The sequence below is a fragment of the Dictyostelium purpureum genome, assembly GCF_000190715.1.
Source record: "Dictyostelium purpureum unplaced genomic scaffold DICPUscaffold_36, whole genome shotgun sequence".
NCBI classification, from domain to species: domain Eukaryota; phylum Evosea; class Eumycetozoa; order Dictyosteliales; family Dictyosteliaceae; genus Dictyostelium; species Dictyostelium purpureum.
This window is the reverse complement of record NW_003519373.1, coordinates 82,289-102,003: the sequence shown is the minus strand read 5'-3', so window position 1 is coordinate 102,003 and position 19,715 is coordinate 82,289. Positions and strand designations below refer to the sequence as shown.

The 19,715-nt window shown below is 23.6% G+C and overlaps 8 protein-coding genes across 8 annotated transcripts; 2 read left to right on the top strand and 6 right to left on the bottom strand.

Moving 5' to 3' along the window:
- Positions 1–2,908: 2,908 nt before the first annotated feature.
- Positions 2,909–3,106, top strand: DICPUDRAFT_23821 (uncharacterized protein; the record flags this gene model as incomplete). The annotated part of the gene is made up of 1 exon (XM_003284989.1): positions 2,909–3,106. A coding segment is annotated over one exon (198 nt), but the record flags the coding sequence as incomplete, so codon positions are not given.
- Positions 3,107–5,028: 1,922 nt separating this feature from the next.
- Positions 5,029–5,508, bottom strand: DICPUDRAFT_11902 (uncharacterized protein; the record flags this gene model as incomplete). Its single annotated transcript, XM_003284966.1, has 2 exons — positions 5,029–5,309; positions 5,388–5,508. Coding segments are annotated over 2 exons (402 nt in total), but the record flags the coding sequence as incomplete, so codon positions are not given.
- Positions 5,509–7,643: 2,135 nt separating this feature from the next.
- On the top strand, positions 7,644–9,977 carry ABCG26 (uncharacterized protein; the record flags this gene model as incomplete). The annotated part of the gene is made up of 4 exons (XM_003284988.1): positions 7,644–8,311; positions 8,397–8,717; positions 8,958–9,277; positions 9,352–9,977. 4 exons carry the CDS (start codon positions 7,644–7,646, stop codon positions 9,975–9,977), a joined length of 1,935 nt encoding a protein of 644 aa, XP_003285036.1.
- Positions 9,978–10,038: 61 nt separating this feature from the next.
- Positions 10,039–11,777, bottom strand: DICPUDRAFT_28572 (uncharacterized protein; the record flags this gene model as incomplete). Its single annotated transcript, XM_003284965.1, has 3 exons — positions 10,039–10,644; positions 10,709–11,632; positions 11,715–11,777. The coding sequence occupies 3 exons, from the start codon at positions 11,775–11,777 to the stop codon at positions 10,039–10,041; spliced, it is 1,593 nt and encodes a 530-aa protein (XP_003285013.1).
- Positions 11,778–11,977: 200 nt separating this feature from the next.
- DICPUDRAFT_45854 (uncharacterized protein) lies at positions 11,978–12,448 on the bottom strand. Its single transcript, XM_003284964.1, has 2 exons — positions 12,413–12,448; positions 11,978–12,325 (listed from the first exon to the last, which is right to left on the bottom strand). The coding sequence occupies exons 1-2, from the start codon at positions 12,431–12,433 to the stop codon at positions 12,026–12,028; spliced, it is 321 nt and encodes a 106-aa protein (XP_003285012.1). The 5' UTR covers positions 12,434–12,448; the 3' UTR covers positions 11,978–12,025.
- Positions 12,449–12,620: 172 nt separating this feature from the next.
- DICPUDRAFT_96914 (uncharacterized protein) lies at positions 12,621–15,050 on the bottom strand (the record flags this gene model as incomplete). Its single annotated transcript, XM_003284963.1, has 4 exons — positions 12,621–14,066; positions 14,152–14,433; positions 14,501–14,893; positions 14,978–15,050. 4 exons carry the CDS (start codon positions 15,048–15,050, stop codon positions 12,697–12,699), a joined length of 2,118 nt encoding a protein of 705 aa, XP_003285011.1. The 3' UTR covers positions 12,621–12,696.
- Positions 15,051–17,431: 2,381 nt separating this feature from the next.
- Positions 17,432–17,596, bottom strand: DICPUDRAFT_23930 (uncharacterized protein; the record flags this gene model as incomplete). Its single annotated transcript, XM_003284962.1, has 1 exon — positions 17,432–17,596. A coding segment is annotated over one exon (165 nt), but the record flags the coding sequence as incomplete, so codon positions are not given.
- A 594-nt stretch (positions 17,597–18,190) lies between these two features.
- DICPUDRAFT_91431 (uncharacterized protein) lies at positions 18,191–19,311 on the bottom strand. The gene is made up of 3 exons (XM_003284961.1): positions 19,219–19,311; positions 18,702–19,035; positions 18,191–18,598 (listed from the first exon to the last, which is right to left on the bottom strand). The coding sequence occupies exons 2-3, from the start codon at positions 18,877–18,879 to the stop codon at positions 18,240–18,242; spliced, it is 537 nt and encodes a 178-aa protein (XP_003285009.1). The 5' UTR covers positions 18,880–19,035; positions 19,219–19,311; the 3' UTR covers positions 18,191–18,239.
- Positions 19,312–19,715: the final 404 nt, after the last annotated feature.

Sequence of the window (19,715 nt, the reverse complement as noted above, 5' to 3'; positions counted from 1 at the left end):
TTTTTTTTTTCTTTTTTAAATTTATATTTAAATTATTTATTTTTTATTCACAATTGTTAAATCTTATTACTAAAATTCTCAAATAATACTCTATGTTTTATTTTTAAAAAATTTTATTTATTTATTTATTTATTTATTTATTTATTTATTTATTTATTTATTTATTTATTTATTAGTTTTTAAAAACTTAATTTAAAAACGTCACTTATCAACAACACACTTTCCATTTAACATTTCACACTAATCACCAATCACCAAATATCCATCCAATTTTTTCAACATTATTTATTTTCTCATAACCATCACACTTTTTTATACATTAACTAGTTTATCATAAATTAATTAATTAATAATTAATTAATCGAATCTTTGAAAGAAAAAAAGTAGATTGATATTTTTTGCGTTAGGTTTTTTTTTTTTTTTTTTAAATTTTTTTTTTTTTTTTTGGTTCCATTATTTTAAAATAACCCTTTCGTCATTATTTCTAACCCATCAATTTTTTTATTTATTTTTATTTCTTTCTCTTATTTTATGTACAACAGAATTTTTTAAAGTTGATCATTTAAAGTTTTAATTAAATTTCACACAAATAAATTAAATCATTATGTAAGTAGAATTAATCTTATATCAATCACATATCAGAAACACAAATTTTTTTACAATTTTTTTTTTTCATTCATTCTTTATACCCAATATTTTTAATTATCATAAAACAATCACAACTTTTGCTTCCATACTTTGAAAAAAAGTAAAAAAAAAATCTTAAACCTTTCAAAAAAAAAAAAAAAAAATTAAAAAAATTAAAAAAAAAAAAAAAAAAGGGTAAAAAAAAAAAATCTAATTACCATTTTTATCAGTAATATCCATAAAAAAAAAAAACCAACCCACACCACACGCTTTTTAATATTACACTTTTTTCTTTTCCTAAATACTGTTGTCAAACCAATAACCACCACCACCACAAATATAACCATAATACAAAAGGTGTTGTCCAATGATAAGCAATCAAAAAAAACGTTAGATTAAAACAAAAAACCCTTTTTTCCAAAAAACACCAATCTCTCTTCTATCTCAATTTTGGGTTTTTTCTTATATATTTTTAATTAATTTTTTATTTTTGTATATTTTTTAATTTTTTTATTAAATTTTTTTTTATTTATTTTTATATTTTTGCAAAAGTAAATCACAAAAAAAAAAAATCACAAACCATTTTGTCCTCTACAAAAAAACTTTTTTTTTTATTTTTATCCTTAAAAATTTTTTTTTTAAATTATTATTTCAAATTTAATAATCCTTAACATTATTGGAAAAAAGATTATTTTTTTTTAATGTTTTATTGTTCAAGTAAGCACTCCCAATAACACTTATATTATAATAAAATTTTAAAAAAAATGACACATGCATAAAAAATATCTTATTTACACAAAAGAAAATGCACCTCTACCACCAACAACACACACTAAAATTCATTACACACAATAATGGTGAAGGGTAAATAAAGAAGCATTTAAAAATAGCAGCAAAAACAACAACAAAACCCATATTAAATTAATTAATCAATATGGGTTATGTTCAAATAATTAATTATTATTATTATTAAATTTTAATTTACCACCGAATATTTCCATTTCTAATAATTACTAAACACAAAATTAGTAAAAATTTGATACAACACCCTTATTCAATTTTTTTTTATATTTATTTATAATTTATCAAATTTTATAAATCTTAAAAACTATCACAAATAACCACACACAATATTGTTTTTTTTTTATTTTTTTATTTTTTTTTTTTCCTTTAAAATTTTTGTTTTTCTGCTTTAATTGACTTTTTTAATATGTATTGTTTTAAAATTAATTTGTGGTGTTTTTTTTTTTTTTTTTTATATATTAATTAAAAAATTAATTTATTATACATATATACAAATATTCATAATCTGTAACTATATACATTTAACAAAAATTAAATCTATACATATTTATAACCAAAATAAAGAGCAATAAAATATTTTTGATTTTTTATACACACCACACATACCACATTGATATTTTAAATGTAAAGAATTTTATTTTTACTGTAGATTTATTTCGTCATACACCCCACAAACTCATACTTAATTATAATTCCACACCAAAACCCACATGCTCATTTTTTATTCAAACAAATAACAAAAAAAAAAAAAAAAACATTTAATCTTAAATTCGTAAAGAAGTTTTTAACTTCTATTCTATTACCCTCTTTCACTATTTAATTGGGTTATATAATCGAGGTTTAAATAGAAAAACCCTTTTGAAAAATTAACACTTTCATTTGGAAATTAATATTAAATTTTTTGTTTATTTATCTTTTTTCATATTTATTTAATTAAATAATTCGTTTTCTTTTTATTTTCTTTTCCATTGTTTCAATAACACACATTATACAATTATTTATAGATTACTCTTTATAAAATAATTCTTTTCCACAAAGTTTTTTTTATTTTTTATTTATCTAAATTTTTTACTAATAAATTTTTCTTTTTTTAAAAAAATAATAGTAAATTAAAAATTATAAAATGGAAGTTCTTTCACAAAATGCACCAATCTACATAAATAATAGTAATAATAATAGCAATGATAGACCATTAAAAAAATTAAATACTCAACAATATTCATATTATAACAATAATAATAATAATAACAATCAATATTCTTATAATAAAAATATCAATAATAATCCACAATACCCACAACATCCTTTTGACGAAATTTCGCAATTTGACGAAATGAATTCATCAATGACATCGAATGGAGCAGCAAGTGCTATCAATACTCATATAAAATCACCATCATTAAATAAAAAATTAAATATATCAGCAATAATACCAAATGGTAACCCAAATATAAATATAAATAATAATAATAATATAAATAATTCAAATAGTTTTTTAATACAACCAAAATGGAAAACAAGTTGTTTAAATCAGAGATGCATGTTATGTGTTAATGGTACTCCTCGTTGTTTATGTATGAACCATCCTTCTTGGACATTAATATTAAGAGTTGTATTCTTTTCATTATCACAATTATACCCAGACAAAGAATTTTTCAATCTTAAAAAAGAAGTTTATGTATATTTAAATGATCATTGGGAAATTCTTTCACCAAATCAAAAACAATCACACAACTGGAGACGTCAAGTTCAAGATGCTCTTTCACACTCTCGATTCTTTAGATCAGGTAGACATACTCTCAGATGTAATGGTTACTGGCAACTTAAACTCCAATGTAATCCATGGAAATATGTAAACTCAAAACAATTTGAAGCTTTAAAAATTGATGAACCAGAAGGTAACCAAACAGACGATTTTATCAATTATTTCCCATATATCCCAAAGAACGAAAAATCAAATGCTGCACCATCTCAATCATCTTCACCAACACCAACCCCAACTCCATTAAACTCATCACAAACCACCCCAACCACCTCACCATCTGAAATTGCTTGGATTATGTCATCACCAAAATCATTATCACTTACAAACTTAAAATCGCCACAATCAAATAGTTTATCGAATCAATTACATCACTCCTATTCATCACACTCTGCTTTGTCTTCGTTAACCAATGCATCTTTAAAACATAATAGATTAACTACATCGCACTCACACGAAGATTTACACGATAGCACTATTGATTACGATCTTTCCTCACCATCAAGCAATTATCATTCATCCGATGATATCCCATCATCTCCACTCTCAAATTCTTCCCCAACTAGTTGTGGACAATTAAATATCAGCCACGACTCAAGTTTCACTTTTTCCGCTTTAACAACATTATCAAACTTTTCTTTATCACAACAACCTTCAATCCAATTACCAACTCCTTTAGTTTCAAACAACAACAATATAATTAATAATAACAATAATAATAATATAAAAAAGCAAACTAATAGTGATGAAAAAATTAATCAAATGAAATCAATTTTAAATTGTACATTCTAAAAAAAAAAAAATAACACCCATATATATAATCGCAATCAACATCTATTTTATTTTAAATAGATTTAAAAAAAAAGAAAAAAAAAAAACAAGACAAATAGAAATATTTAAAATTTAAACAATCTATATATATAAAATTAAATTTTAATATTATAAAAACAACCTATTTATTTAATCACTCATATAAAATCCTTTCGTTTCCTCTTCAAAATCAACTTATTTATTAAATTTATACGCAAATGTAAAAATCATTCTTTAAAAAAAAAAAAAAAAGTTTGTAGATTCTAAAATTTAATTATTATAAATAAAAAAAATGTAAATAAAACTAAAATATTAAATAAAATTAAAGTTAAAAGAGTTTTTTAATTAAAAAAAAAATTAAATAAATTTCCTTATTTTTTTATTTAAATATGTGTATGCATACTGAAATCTTAACTAGTTTTTTCTTCGTTATTTTCTTCTTTTGGGGTCGTTGATTGTGGGGTATTTGGATTGATATCTGATGGTACAGTTGACGACTCTGATGTTGGAGGAGGAGTAGTGGTATTTGGTAATGATGTAAAATTGGAGGTTGAGGGTTCGTCTTTCATTTCGCTATCAAAATCGTCAAAATCATCCATTTTAGTATCTTTAGTTGAGGAAGAGGTGCCACCAATGTTTGGTATGGTTGGTGGTGAAGTGATTGTGGTTGTTCCTGCTGTTGTTGGTGATGATAAAGTAGGAGGCATTGATAAAGTTGGTGGAGCGATGGTTGTTGAGGGTTTATTACTATTACCTAAACCTATAATTGGTGGAGCAGTGGTTTTAGTTTGTGAAGATGATAAAGTTGGTGGCATTGATAAAGTTGGTTTAGCAATTGCAGGTGGTTTAACGTTTGATAATGGTAGAATTGGGGGTGGTGCAGTGGTTGTTGTATTTGAGCCTAAATTTGGTGGAGAAACTATTGTTGCGCTACCAGTACCATTTGAAAATTTAATTGGGATCTGTTTTTCTGCTTGTTTTTTATTATAATTACCACGCTGGGTATTGCCAACTAATGGTTGAACAGGTTGTGGTGCAGGTTTTGGTGGATTAACTTGATAGTTTGGACTAGTTAGACAATATTCGTCTGCTGGTAAAAATACACCAAATCTATTTGGAATTTGTGGTAATGGTGTTTTATTCTTTTCGTCTGCAATTGATGATAGTAGTTCTCTTGGTGGTGGTGTTGTAATTTGATAGTTTACTCTTGATTGAATTGAAAGTCTAACATCCGAAACATCGATATCTGTTTTTCCAGAGTGTTCGCTATAAACAATCGAGTCTTGTAAAACTTCAAAAACATATTCTAGTTTATATAGAAAACAAGTTTATTAATATACTGCTTGACTTTTGAAAGTTCTTGTAAATATCTCTTGTTACTTACTATACATAAATTCTAAAAGCTGATTGACAACTCTAGGGTCATGAGCTTGCACACCCATTGTCTTTAAAATTGATTTAATAACTCTTGCGTCTCTTGGCTCATCAAGATTGGTTTGAGTAATATCTATATTTGTTGTGTTATTTACAATTCCTGGATTAACATATCCATTTATTTCTGTTGGTTCACTTGTTAGAGAATTCTTTGAAATTGATGACATTTTATCAACTGTAATTTTATTATTTATTTTATCTTCTTCTTTATCTGTATTATTTTCATTTTCTAAATCCATCATTTCTTTATCTTCTTTATTTTCATTATTATTATCATTATCATTACTATCTTTATCTATATCTATAAATTCTTTATCTTTGTTATTATCATTTTCTGTATTATTATTATTATTGTTATTTATTTCTTTTTCGCTATTTGCAGTTGATTCGACATTATCCATTTTAGTATATATATTTTGTTCATTATTTGTTTCGGTTTGAGTATCTTCGGATGTGCTCATCTTTTAATTTAATATATATATATAATGTACAAAAAAAATATATAAAAAAAAAAAAAGAAAAAAACAAATAATTTTGGAGGTATATCTCTAATTAATTTAAAAAAATTTATGAAAAAAAATTTTTAAAAATTTTAAAATTAAAAAAAAAAAAAAAAAAAATTATTTTTATTTTATTTTTTTTTTTAAAAATTTTTTTATTTTTTGTATTAGGAATAGGTTCATTTATTAATAAATTTATAAATAGAGTAGTAATTAGTTTTTATAGAGTTGGATTGCAACATTATCCAATTACAATAATATTAAAAAAAACAGTAAAATATTTTAATCTCTATTTATTTTTGGAATATTGTGGGTTGTTTTTAAAATGATGATATATTATTTTTTTAATAATAATCGTATATCATTCAATTATGGGGTTTGATGTCATTCCTTTATAGAATCATTACATAAAACTATTTTTAATTTTTTAATTTATTGTTTTATTATTTTGTTTAATTTTTTTTGTTAATATTCAAAAATTTATTTAAAAACTTTTTTTTTTTTATTATTATTCCAAACAACAAAAATAAAAATGTTATTTAGTAAGTAAATATAAAAATAGTATTTTTTAAAAAAAAAACAAAAAAAATTAAATGTTAATTAAATTATTTTAGATTCATTAGCTTTGATAACCAACCATAAAAAATCAAACAAAACGATTGTTAATAATAATAATAGTAATAATAGTTTTAATACTAATAATACTAAAACAATCAATTTTATATCTTTCGATAATATTCCAAATAATTGCAATGTTTCTCACATGTTCTTTAGTCGTCCATTCCTAAATAGGTTTTAAAATTATAATCCAACAAAAAAAATAAAATCAAACAAAACCGATGAACATTAATTTTTCTTTTCAAAATATAAAAATTATAAACATGTACAGCTTATTCAAATTTTTATGAAAACCATTTCACTCAACTATTTACCGACAATATTAATAGATATTTTAACCCTGTATCATGGGCTCTATTTTATAATTATCCTTTTCACACCAACAAGCCCCACAACAAATTTTAAACATCAGGAAATTAGAATCAAGGGCTATTGTCGCCCATTATATCAACAACCTCAAAAACATTAATTCTCAAGATGTTTAAAATAGTAATAAAGTGGTTTCTAATATTTAAAAAAATTTTCTAATAGATCTCAATTTTTCTTTTTATTATTTTTTCAAAGCTGTTGCAATCTATTTATTAATATTTAATAATTAATTTTTTTTTTTTTTTTTTTTTTTTTCTATTTTTAAATTATTTTTTTTAAATTACTTTTTTTTTGCATTTTTACAAATATTTTTTTTACCTTTTTTTAAAAATTATTGTTTTTTTTTATCAAAAAAAATATAAAAAATATAAAATTATAAAATTTTAAAATTATATAAATAAAAAAAATAAAAAAATAACAATTTAATGTAGTAAATGGAAAATAGTACAAGTAATAATAATTTACAAAGCGAGAATAATGACACCAATACCAATACATCGGAATTAACAGAATTAAAAATACCAGATGCATCAGCTTCATCAACACCTAACCATCCATATAGTAGTAATAATTTAGATATAACCAGTAGTAACAGCATACCAAACTCACCATTACATTTTAGTAATAATATTGGCAGTTGTAGTAGTGGAAGTAATATATCATCTCCTTTATCAATATCTTCTCAGCAACAACAGCAACAACAGCAACAACAAAATCTAATGGTACCAATTCCAGCATTTGGTTCTAGCGAAATTGAAATTAATGATTATTTTGATAACAAAAACAGAGTCAATACTACACCCATCACCATTTGTTTAAATAACCTGAATGTGGAGCTAAAAGATAATTTTAATAAACTATTGTCAAGATTAAATGTAGCGGAAAGGAAACCAAACAAGATGATATTGCGAAATGTCAACACTATAATCAAACCAGGCCAATTAACAGCAATTTTAGGTGGTAGTGGTAGCGGTAAAACAACTTTACTAAATACAATTTCAGGTAGATACTCCAAAAAAGAAATGAAGGTTAAGGGAGACATCCAATTTAATAATTTTACACCATCACCAGATCTAATTAGAAGAGCAGTAGGATATGTAATGCAAAAGGATTACCCATTACCAAATTTAACTGTAAGGGAAACTTTGATGTTTTCAGCCTCCTTACGTCTACCTGACAACATTAGTAAACAGGAAATTGAGGAAAGGGTGGAGCGAATCATTTTAGAACTAAATTTGAAAGACTGCGCAAATACTAGAGTTGGTGGCGGTGGTGCAACAAGAACCGGTTGTTCTGGCGGTGAAAAAAGACGTTTGTCAGTAGGTTGTCAATTATTAACCGACCCATCATGCTTGTTTCTCGATGAACCAACAACTGGTTTAGATAGGTATGCATAATAGTTATATAGTATATAAAGAAAATATATATAGTATAGTAATACTAATTAAATTATTTCTTTTTTTATTTTTTAGTTCAATTGCATTTGAATTGATCAAAACTTTATCAAAAATAGCTCATAAACAAAATCGAACTATAATTTGTACTATACACCAACCTCAAGTTAATATTTTTAAAATGTTTGATCAGGTTATCCTATTATCAAAGGGAAGAATGGTATATAACGGCCCCAGTACTGAAATGGTACAGTATTTTACATCCATAGGTTATCCATGCCCACAATTGCAAAACCCAGCAGATCATTATTTGGATATATGTTCAGTAGATTACAGAAATGAACAATTAGAGGAGCAGTCGACCCAAAGATTAGAAAAGCTAGTTATCAACTACGAAGCGTCCAATAGTTTTTTAAATTTAAATTTTGAACTAGATAAACTAAAGAAAAGCAAATCAAACAATTCAATCTATAATAGTTTGGGTAGAAATTCAAATGCAAGTAATGGAAATTTAGGACGTGGTTATAGTGGCACATCTATAGGTCGTGGTAACTCTATAGGCAGGAATTATAATAGAAATATATCAGTAAATAATATTAGTGACGATCAACAATCCCATGATTTCAACAATGACGACAGGGCTGTTATTGACAAAGAATATGTAAATAATCAAAACCTAAGTGATCTTTTGAATGAATATGCCCTAAAGTCACAACTCCGTTCAAAAAAATCATTTTATAAGTGTGTACCTATTTTAACTTTAAGAACTTACAAAAACCATTTAAGAGATGTTCCAGCAGCCATTACTAGAGTTTCGCAAATCGTTTCATTTGGTATCATGATGGCTCTATGCTTCTTAAGAATTGGCCACGATCAACCTGGTATTCAAAATATGACAGGTTTCCTATATCAAAGTTTATCATTAATTTTTATTGCCCTATTAAGTTGTGTGGCCTTATGTAAGTATCTATATATATGTTCAATTGAAACTAAACAATTATTAATTTTATAATTTATTTTTAAATATAATTAGTTCCAACAGAAAGAAATTTATTTTATAGAGAGAGAAACGATGGGCTATATTCAACATCATCCTTTTTTATTTCATATATGTTTGTAGAATTGCCTTTTAATGTAATTGGAACATTAGGATACTCGGCAGTGTGTTACTTTTCGATGGGTTTAAAAATGGAGGCGGATAAATACTTTATGTTTTGTTTTGTAATATTTTTATTATTATTCTCGGGGGAATCAGTTGGGTTGTTTGTATGCTCGCTATTCTATGATGTAGGTCTAGCCACAACTTTTGCAAATGTATTTTTATCAATGTTCACAATTTTAGCGGGTTTCTTTAGACCAACCGACCAAATGCCCGCTGTTTTAAGATATTTCAACTATATACTACCCACCAAATGGGCAGCAGAGGTCTATAGTGTCAATCAATTAAAAGGTGAAGTGTATACATGTCCTGGTAAACAATCGTTAGATGGAGAAGGAAAGATATGCCCGGTATCAAATGGAGAACAAGTATTGACACGACTAGGTTGGATTGACGTAAATATCTATCACTCTCTAGCTGTATTAATCGGTATATCAATATTTTACCGTTTAATTGTATTTATAACCTTAAAATATAATAGAAGAAATACTGTACTATAAAAAAAATAAAATAAAGAGAAAAAGAAATAAATAAATAAATAACAAGTTGTTTTTTATTAAATTATCTTTTTATAAAATTTAAATTAATTGGATATTTTGTTGTTAATGTTGCTCTTTGGTAAATTGTGAATGGCTTATCAAGGTTTTTAATTGGTTTATATTCTATTCTATAATTTAATAATAGTTTTGATATGATGATACGTGCTTCTACTAAACTGAAATTCATACCAATACACACTCTTTTACCCATTGAGAATGATATGTGTTGGAAAATAAATCTATCTTCCATTGTTGCCCAACGTGATGGAATGAATTGATTTGGGTTTTCAAATACTAATGGGTCTCTGTTGATTGCATAAACTGAAAATAAAATTAATGTATCTTTGGGTATTCTAAAAAGTTGTTTGAGCTGTCCGTGCAATTCATCAACTTCTTTTGTTGAATTTCTACCAATCATTGGTGCTGGTGGGAATAGTCTCAATGTTTCATAAATAACGAAATCTAAAAACTCGCATTTTTCAATATTTTCACTGGACATCTGTTTTAATTCTTTATATAGTTGATCTTGAATATTTTCATGTGTTGATAATAAATAAAATATAAATGTTAATAAATTTGCTGATGTTTCATGACCTGCTAATAAAAAAGTATTTATATTTCCTATTATCTAAATTATAAAAATATTAATATTAAACATAAGATTATATAGTTTATGAAAATTTTTTACTTACTTCTTTTTCATTAATATTTGATTTGATTAATGGATCTAATAAATAGTTTGTTTTATATGTGCTGCTATTACCTGAAATTTCTCCGTCAGGATTGCTTATTACCGATAGTCTTGATTTAATAGCATTTTTTGTAACGGTTTCAAAATTTGCCAAGTATCTAAAAAGCTTGATATCATTAAATAGCGGCAAATATTTCGAAAATCTTCTAATTGGTCTAATCATTTCGTTTAAAATGAAATCAAATTGTTTTGAAACATTTTCGGATTCTTTATTATTGCTATTATTTATACTTTTGAAATCATAACCTATTGATAACTTTCCTATAATATCAAATGTTAATTTGGTCATTGTACTGTGGATATCAATTCTGAATTCATCTCCACTATTAACCTGTTTGTTGCCTAAATTAATTTGATTTATTAATTGCTCCACTGTAGATTCGATTGTTGGAACCATCAATTTAACATTTCTTGAGGAAAACGGTTGCTCTAATATGTCTCTATGGTGCTTCCATTCTTTTCCTTCTGACATTAGAATACTATTACTTGCTAATCTAATTAAAACTCCTGATGAATCTGGAGGTTTTTGGTAATCAGTGACATTTGATAATATGTATCTTGCTATATTGATATCTTTTGTAAATATCATTGGCCTACCAAAAAATGATACGCAATAAGTTGATGTGTTAAATACATTAAACCATTTTAAAACTGTGTTTTCACTTGTGTCCTCTTTAAGCTCATTGATTTCTCCATCACTCTTTTTATTATTTACAATTGACGATGTTGGTTTCAGGTTATAATAATTTAATAAATAATTAAAAAACCATGTAAAAAAGTTTAAACCTTGTGGTAAAATTATTTTTTTCTCTTTATTATTACTATTATTGTTATTATTTTTATTTTCTATATAAAATATTATTTTCTTTTTTTGAATTTAAATATTGTTAGTATTATAATCTATGACTTGATAATTTATTTGTAAAATTGATATTAAAAGTTTTTACCTCCACAACTAACCACAAAGAAAAACCCAATACTAAACATATTATTAATAAAAGAATATCCATTGTCTTTTATTTATTACTTATACATTCTGAATGTGATAAATGATTTTTTAAAATTTTAAATTGTAAAAAATGAGAAAAAAAAAAAAAATTTTAATTTTAAAAAAATTATTATTTTTTCAGAAAAAACAAATAATTTTAAAATAAAATAATTGGAAAAGTGATCAAAATAATAATAAATAGATTTATTTTAGTTTTTTTTTAAAATTACAAGGTATTTTTTTTTTTATTGTTGTTATTACTATTTTTGATTATTTTAATGAAACATATAATTTCATAATCATTGAATCGCTGCCATCATTAAATTCGATTGAAGAGTTATTAATAAAACCCATTGGATATGCCTTTTTGACAGCATCAATTGTTAAATATTTGGTGAAACCAATTGCTGAAATTCTCTTTGTTAAATCTGCTGGATTTTGTGAAAGGGATACAATGATATTGGAATCTGTAGCACCTGGGATTGATTGTTTGATAATATCTTTTAATTGTTTAACAGTAACACTTTCATTAAGTAATGGTTTAACAACACCTCCATTTGGTAATTTAATCTATTTTTAAAACAAAAACAAAAACAAAAACAATTAGTGTCATTTTTAAAAAAGTAAATTAATAAAATGTCATAAAATAATCCTTACAACAACATTATAATCAGCCATTTTAGACAATTAATTTTATAAATATAGCAGTTTGATAAATATTTGAAAAAAAAAAAAATAATAAAAATATCTGATAATTTTTAAAAAAAAAAAAAAAAAAAAAAAAAAAAATTATTTTAAAATTTAATAAATAATTTTAAAAATAATTATTTTTTTTTGATTATTTGAAAAATTTGGTACAACCAACTTATTTTTAATTTTTAATTTTATATATTTTATTTTTAAATGTATTTTTATAAATAATATTTATTTATACTTTATTTTTATTCATTATATAATGGATTTAAAGCAGAGTTTTGGGAAGAGGTATACAATGGATTACTTATAGCAGATGTAATTGGTTGTCCTTGTGTTGATTTCCAATAATCATATCCTTTTTTACCACCAACAGCCAAAGCGATAGCAACAACAGCACCAGCGATCGAAACACCAACTATTACAGAGGTGGATATAATTGCGGCAGGTTTACAAATGAATGGTTTTGGGTCATAATCTACCGAAACACATTTACCAGGTTCAGTTTCAGTGGCATTATAGCATACACCTTTTTGACATTTTGGTGAGTTTGGAACACAGGTCTTATTATAATAGATGCATCCGGTATTTTCATTGCATTCAACATTCAAACAAAAAGCTTTATTTTCACAAACTCTTGGTTTTAATAGACATTTTCCTTGATTGCAATACCCAACTTGACACAATCCTTCATCTGGGCAAACTATTGGTTCATCGACACAACCTAGAGATGGGTGACAGACTGTATTGATACATAGGTCAGCATTTGGTTTACAGGTTATATTTATGTGTATACAACTTCCATTATTAGTGGTACCATTCATACTACACATATCGCTGGTACATAGATTTCCATCGTTGCAACTTGAATCGATAGCAACACATGTTCCTCCTTTGCAAGTACTACAGCCATCACAAGGCATTTTATTATGGGTAATTTTACCAGTTACTGGATCACACTCATCGATTGTGCATGGGTTTCCATCGTCAATTTCTGGTCTTGGTAATGCATTACAGACCGATGGTGATCGCGAAATATCACAATTGTTGATCTGGCATTTGTTTAGTTTGCAACCACAATTGCAAGCAGTAGCATTTAATTTAAGTTGGCCACATGTTCCGTCGACATCACAGGTGGTTAAAGTACATGGATCATCAGTTTGCTTTTCACATTTTGGTTTAGACATACAACCTTGTGTTGTATTACAGCTATAGATTCTACATGGATCATTACCCAACTCATTAGCGCAATATTTGGCATCTTTTTCAACACAAGTACCTTTATCACAGGCACCAGTAAAGCAAGGATTATTTAAACAGGTGGATTTATAGAAACATCCTGTTTTAGAGTTACAACTAGTTGGAACAAGGCATTGATCACTTTCATCTTTACAGGGTATTGGTGACATTCTAATACAGGAACCATTATTTGAAGCACAACCAATATTATAGCATCTATCTTGAATATTACAAACTGTTGGTATATGTTGACAAAAATCTGTAAATTTACTACCCTTTGGAACTACAGTATTTGGTAATGGGCATTTGTCATTGGTGCAAGCATTACCATCATCACACATATCATCATTACAACATGTTGATCCATCACCTTGGCAAACTATAATATAATAATAATAAATAATGATATAGTATTAGTAACGAAAATAATTATACCAATATATGCACAGTTTAAATAAACATACCACCACAATAATCTGTATAACTACAAACAATTTCTAAATCAGTTTGGATTTTCATGTCACTATATGGTGTGTGTCTTTCGCAATAAAAGAAATCGAAATCATAGGTTTGACCAACTACTAGTCCAATCTGTTTCAAGTTAACAGTACCAGCTTGAGCTGGATGCAAACCGCCCAAATCTAAAACCAATGTTTTGTCAATAAATACCCAAACATCGTCATCACCTTCAAATGAAAAACTTTCAACACCTTGATAGGTAAATTTAGATGTTATTTTTAAACAGACTAAAATAAAATAAAATATAATTAATATTTATATTTTTTTTCTTTCTTTTTTATAAATTATACTTACAATGAAAATTATGGTAAACAAATGGTTTTTTAGAACCACCAATATACACTTTATTGTTTGGATCAGTATCAAAACCCATATCATCAATTGGGAAGAAATTATTATTTTTATAGGAATAGACACCTAAATTATTATCGTAGGAAAGTTGAATATTCCCTTGTAAAAATACATTTTGGGAATCATTCTTATTAAACCAAGTTTTGAATAGTTGTGGATTGCTGATTTTTCCATTTATATTTGGTAGGTATCCTGGATCAAGAGAAACCAGTTCTGGGATGGTTCCAACTAATTTTTTTTTAACAATACCTTTTGTTACTTGACCATTTGATGGTTCGAAATCACTATTCAAACTTGGTAAATGATCAAAGATTTGTAATTGTAATAAAAGGGTTGCTAATAAAATTAAAAGATAAAAAATAAGGGGTTAATTATTATTATAATAAAAAACAAAAATAAATTAATTCTTTAAATATTTACATGGTTTTGTATTATCACAATTTATACTATTAATAAAATAAATTATTAATATTAAAAATATTAAGAATTTCATTTTATTATATTTAAATTTTGCTTTATATAAATAAAAAAAATTATTATATAGTTTTTTTTTTTTTTTTTTTTTTATACCAAAGTGTTTATTATTTAATTTGAAAGTCAAAAATTAAAGGTAATTAATGCATGTAAATTGTAAAATACAAAGTAAAATGAAAATTAATTGTATAATAGTTTATTATTGTGAATATTATTTTAAAAAATATATTTTTGATTTGAAATAATTTTATAATAAAAAAATAACTTTATATTTTTTTTTTTTTTGTGATAAAATAAAATAAAATAAAATTAATAAAAAAAAATATTAAATATCATTTTATATTAAATCATGATTTGAAATTAAATTTTCATTGGTTAAAAAGATTTTCATAACTTTTTTTTTTTTTAAATTGAAAAATTAAAAATAGCAGTTGACAAAAACCAAAAAAAAATATAAATCTTTTATTTTTTATTTTTTTTTATATGAATATTAATTAAAAACAAAGTTAAAAATATACATAAATTAAAAAAAGTTAATTTTAGACATGCTAAAGAAAAAAAAAAAAAAAAAAAAAATGGTTGATAACAACACCCACGGTAAAAAGAGGAGTTTACATAACACAATAACCAAATGAAAATATCATTTATTTTATTTATAAAATTATTTTACAAAAAAAGTTGACAATTTTAATTTCATATTGGTTGGTCACAAACCCATTTTTTTTCTTTAAACAAATGTGTTAATATTAATAATTCATTAACAAAATGAATGTTTGAAAAAAAAAATAACAATTGAAATTTTAATTTAAAACACACACACACATTCACTGTTGGGGTGGTTTTTTTTATTGTTTTTTTTTCTTTCGTTCTTTTTAATGTATTTTTATTACAATGGGATGATTTGTATATTTTTACATATAACTTTTATCTTTAAACAAAAAAGGAAATTAATTAACAATAGTCATTTTAAATAATGAATTTGATATTTTCTTTAAACTTCATTAGAATCTGTATATATCTCATTTAAGTGTTTTCAATTATTTATGTGTAATTCTATGATTTTTCATGTCAATAAAATAATTAATTTTCATATTTTAATAACATAATTATTTTATTTTTATCTTTTAAATTATTTTATTTTTTATTATTTTAAAATTGTTCAATAAAAAAAAATAATTTTATATCTCATTTTCAAAAACCAAAGATATATAAATTACTACACATTTTTTTAAAAAAAATAATTATTATAATTTATATTATTTATATTTTAAAATATAATTAATTAATTATTTTTTCGTACATGCATGGACAATTTTAAAAATAGAATTTTATATTTATAAAAAATTTTAATTAATTAAAAAAAAAATTAATATTATGGTGGGGGTGGTTATAATTTTGAAAGTGGGTGTAATATTATTAAATTTATTTGAATATTTTAAAGTAAATATAACAAAAAATTAATTTGATTTGTTTAAAACGAGTAAATTTTAAACCAACGTTTAATCATTCTTTATTTTAACTATCATTCTACACTTTTTTATTTAATCATTTACAAATTTATAATATGAAAATATAATAAATTTGTCTTTATTAAAAAAACAATTAAACAATTAAACAATTAAACAATTAATTAAAACAATTAAAAGTATAAATAGATGTATTTTAAAATAAAAAAATAAAAATCATATCATCAAATTAAAAAGATATTTAAAGCTTAACAATAAAAAAATGACAATTTTAAGTTTGTATAGAATCTTTTATTATTTTATCAATACTAAACTAAAAACTAATTTTATTATCTTTTATCATATTTAGACTCCATTTCATCATTAGGTAGCATCAATGGTTCAAAAAGATCTTCTGCTTTAAACAACAGTGCTTTGTCATCACAATATAACCCAAACCAAGCTGCACTCGTTTCTGAAATTTTGATACCAGTAGCTAAAACTGTTGAAGGTGTTGTATACACTGTAGATGTTCTTCTTACCGGAGTCGTTGGTGGTCTTTTAGGCGGTAACGGTCTTTTGGGATTAAAATAAAAGTTATAGTTACTAACAATCACCCAAACTCTATTGTTATTTTTTAAAACTATTGTTAACAATACAAAAAAAAAAAATTAAAATAAATAAAAAGAAAAAAATATTTTAATTTATAAACCTAGTGATGATACTTTATTTTTATTTTTATATTTTTATTATTTTGGTTATTCTATGTTAATTATTTTATTGTTATTTTTGTTTAAAACAAAAATTGGTTTTAATTGGCAATGTTACTTGAGGGACTTAAAACTGTTTTACTGGTTTCAGAAAAAGCATTGTTTGGTAAAGTTCCTGCTTGTACTTTTGCATTTGTTGATTGAAACTGGACAAGCTCTTGTTCCTTTTGCAAAGTTGTCATATCTTTAGAGAGGTCATTAAATCTTTTAATGAGTCTATGATGACTTTCATCAATTTGTAGATGCCAAGGATATAAAACCATTACTTGAAAACCAAGTGCAGAACATGCAATAAAAAGATTGATTAAAGGTAAGTTTCTTTGAATTTTTGGAAATCTTGAAAATACCATTTTGTTTGATGATTAAAAAAAAGGTGCAATTTAAAAAAAAAAAGAGAAAAAAGAAAAAAAGAAAAAAAAGAAAGAGAAAAAAAATTGGGGATAAAAAAAAAAGAAAGAAAAAAGTATAATTTAAAAATGTGTATTTATTTATGTGTATATTTATAAAAATAAAATTTATAATTTCCTTCTTTTACGATTCATAATAAATAAAATAATTAATTATTTTTAAATATTAATTATTTATTTATTATTCTATGAAAAAAGTATTTATATAAATATTGGTGGTAATAATAAAATAAAAATTTATTATTATATGTTGTGAGGTGGTTAGGTTAAATGAGTTAAAAAAAAAAAAAATTTTAAAAATTAAAAAAAAAAAAAAATAAAAGAGGTCTAAAATTAAAAAAAAAATAAAAAAAAAATAAAAAAAAAAATAAAAAAAAAATGGTTTTTGATTAGATAATTATGTAAAATGGGTTTTTAGAGCAACATTCTAAATTACAATTTAAGATTAAAATTCTATTAATTTTCAGTTTTTTTTTATTTATTTTAATTAAAAAAAAAAAAAAAAAATATTTTTTTTTTTTATTTTTTTTATTTTTTATTTTAGCATTAAAAATACAATAAAATAAAAGGAGTTTTGTTTTTGAGTCTATACTATTTTATCTTGATATTTCATTACAAAATGTAAACTTCCAATAATTAATAATATTGCTAATAATACACCAAATCCCAATACAGAGCCACGTACCACACCACCCGGGTATTTAATATAGTCATCAACATCATTCAAATTGATAGATTGATCAGTCCACCAACTTTCTAAAGATTTTGATGATATTAAACTAATTAAACTACATTCTTTTCCCTCTTGAACTGACTTTTCTGCTAATGTTCCATTACTTTCACATTCTCTTTGGTTGGGGATAACTTGAAAATTGGTAATTATTAATTCTTTAGAACATTTATTTATAACAGCTTCACATATATCATTGCAGGGTTTTTTATTAACTATTTTTTTTTAAAAAAATTAGGGGTATTAATAATTAACAATAATAATAATAGTAGTAGTAATAATAATAATAATAATAATAATAATAATAATAATAACTACCTTCAACAAAAGTATAGGTACACAAATAGGTGGATAGAAATTCTGCACACTTTAAATTTGGTTTTGGTGATAAGTTATACTGGTATTGGTATAAAAGATAATATATTAGTTCATCAATATAGAGGTTGTTATTATTGTTTTGGTCTTTATAGTTTGGGGTCAAAATAGTAATGTCCATTTGAATTATTAACCAATAAGTATTTTAAAGTAATATTTGATATTTGAAAGAAATCATTATTTAATGATATATTAAAGCTTGCAGGCTTATTTATTTCACATATTTTAAAATCATTAGGTTTACCGTCAAATATAAAATATTCAGCATTAATTATTTCTATAATATTTAAAAGAAAATATATTAGTACAAATAGCAACATAATAATAATAATAATAATAGTTATAATAATAATAATATAGCACAATATAATAACATCAAAAACAATATCGATATCACAAATATACGTAAAAAGATCGATAAACAATAAATAATTGCTTTAAAAATAATAATGTTTCTTACCAATCAATACCAAAACTATAATAATTAGTTTATACTTTATTTTACCTATCGCAAAAACCATTTTTTATTACATTTAAATATTATAAAAAATAGTAACAATTAATGTATTTTATTTATATTTAAAATAATAATAAAATTGATAAAATAATAATATAAATTTAAACAATATTAATTTTTATTTATATATATTATATGTTAATAATTAAAAATAAATATGTTAATAATTAAAAATAAACACCCGTCCACTAAAACACTCCCACACAAAAATTTTAAAAAAAAATAAAAAATCAAACCCTTAATATAGGTGTTGGCTCCATACACACACTAAAAAAAAAATTTAATAATTTGAATAGTTAATCTATAAAAAAATAATTTATAATTCATTATTTTTAAAAATATTAATCAAATAATTATTTGTTTTTGTATAATGGTTAATAAGGTTGTTTTAAAAAATGGTTTAAAAGAATCGAAAAAATGCAATGTAACTTTAATTATAA

Excerpts from the sequence above, each read along its gene's own strand:
- DICPUDRAFT_91431 (XM_003284961.1), bottom strand. The coding sequence starts at position 18,879 with ATGGACATTACTATTTTGACCCCAAACTATAAAGACCAAAACAATAAT. Across the intron at positions 18,599-18,701 it reads TACCTATACTTTTGTTGAAG|TTAATAAAAAACCCTGCAAT; the intron begins GTAGTTATTATT and ends AAAAAAAAATAG.
- DICPUDRAFT_45854 (XM_003284964.1), bottom strand. The coding sequence starts at position 12,433 with ATGGCTGATTATAATGTTGTT. Across the intron at positions 12,326-12,412 it reads TGGCTGATTATAATGTTGTT|ATTAAATTACCAAATGGAGG; the intron begins GTAAGGATTATT and ends TTTTAAAAATAG.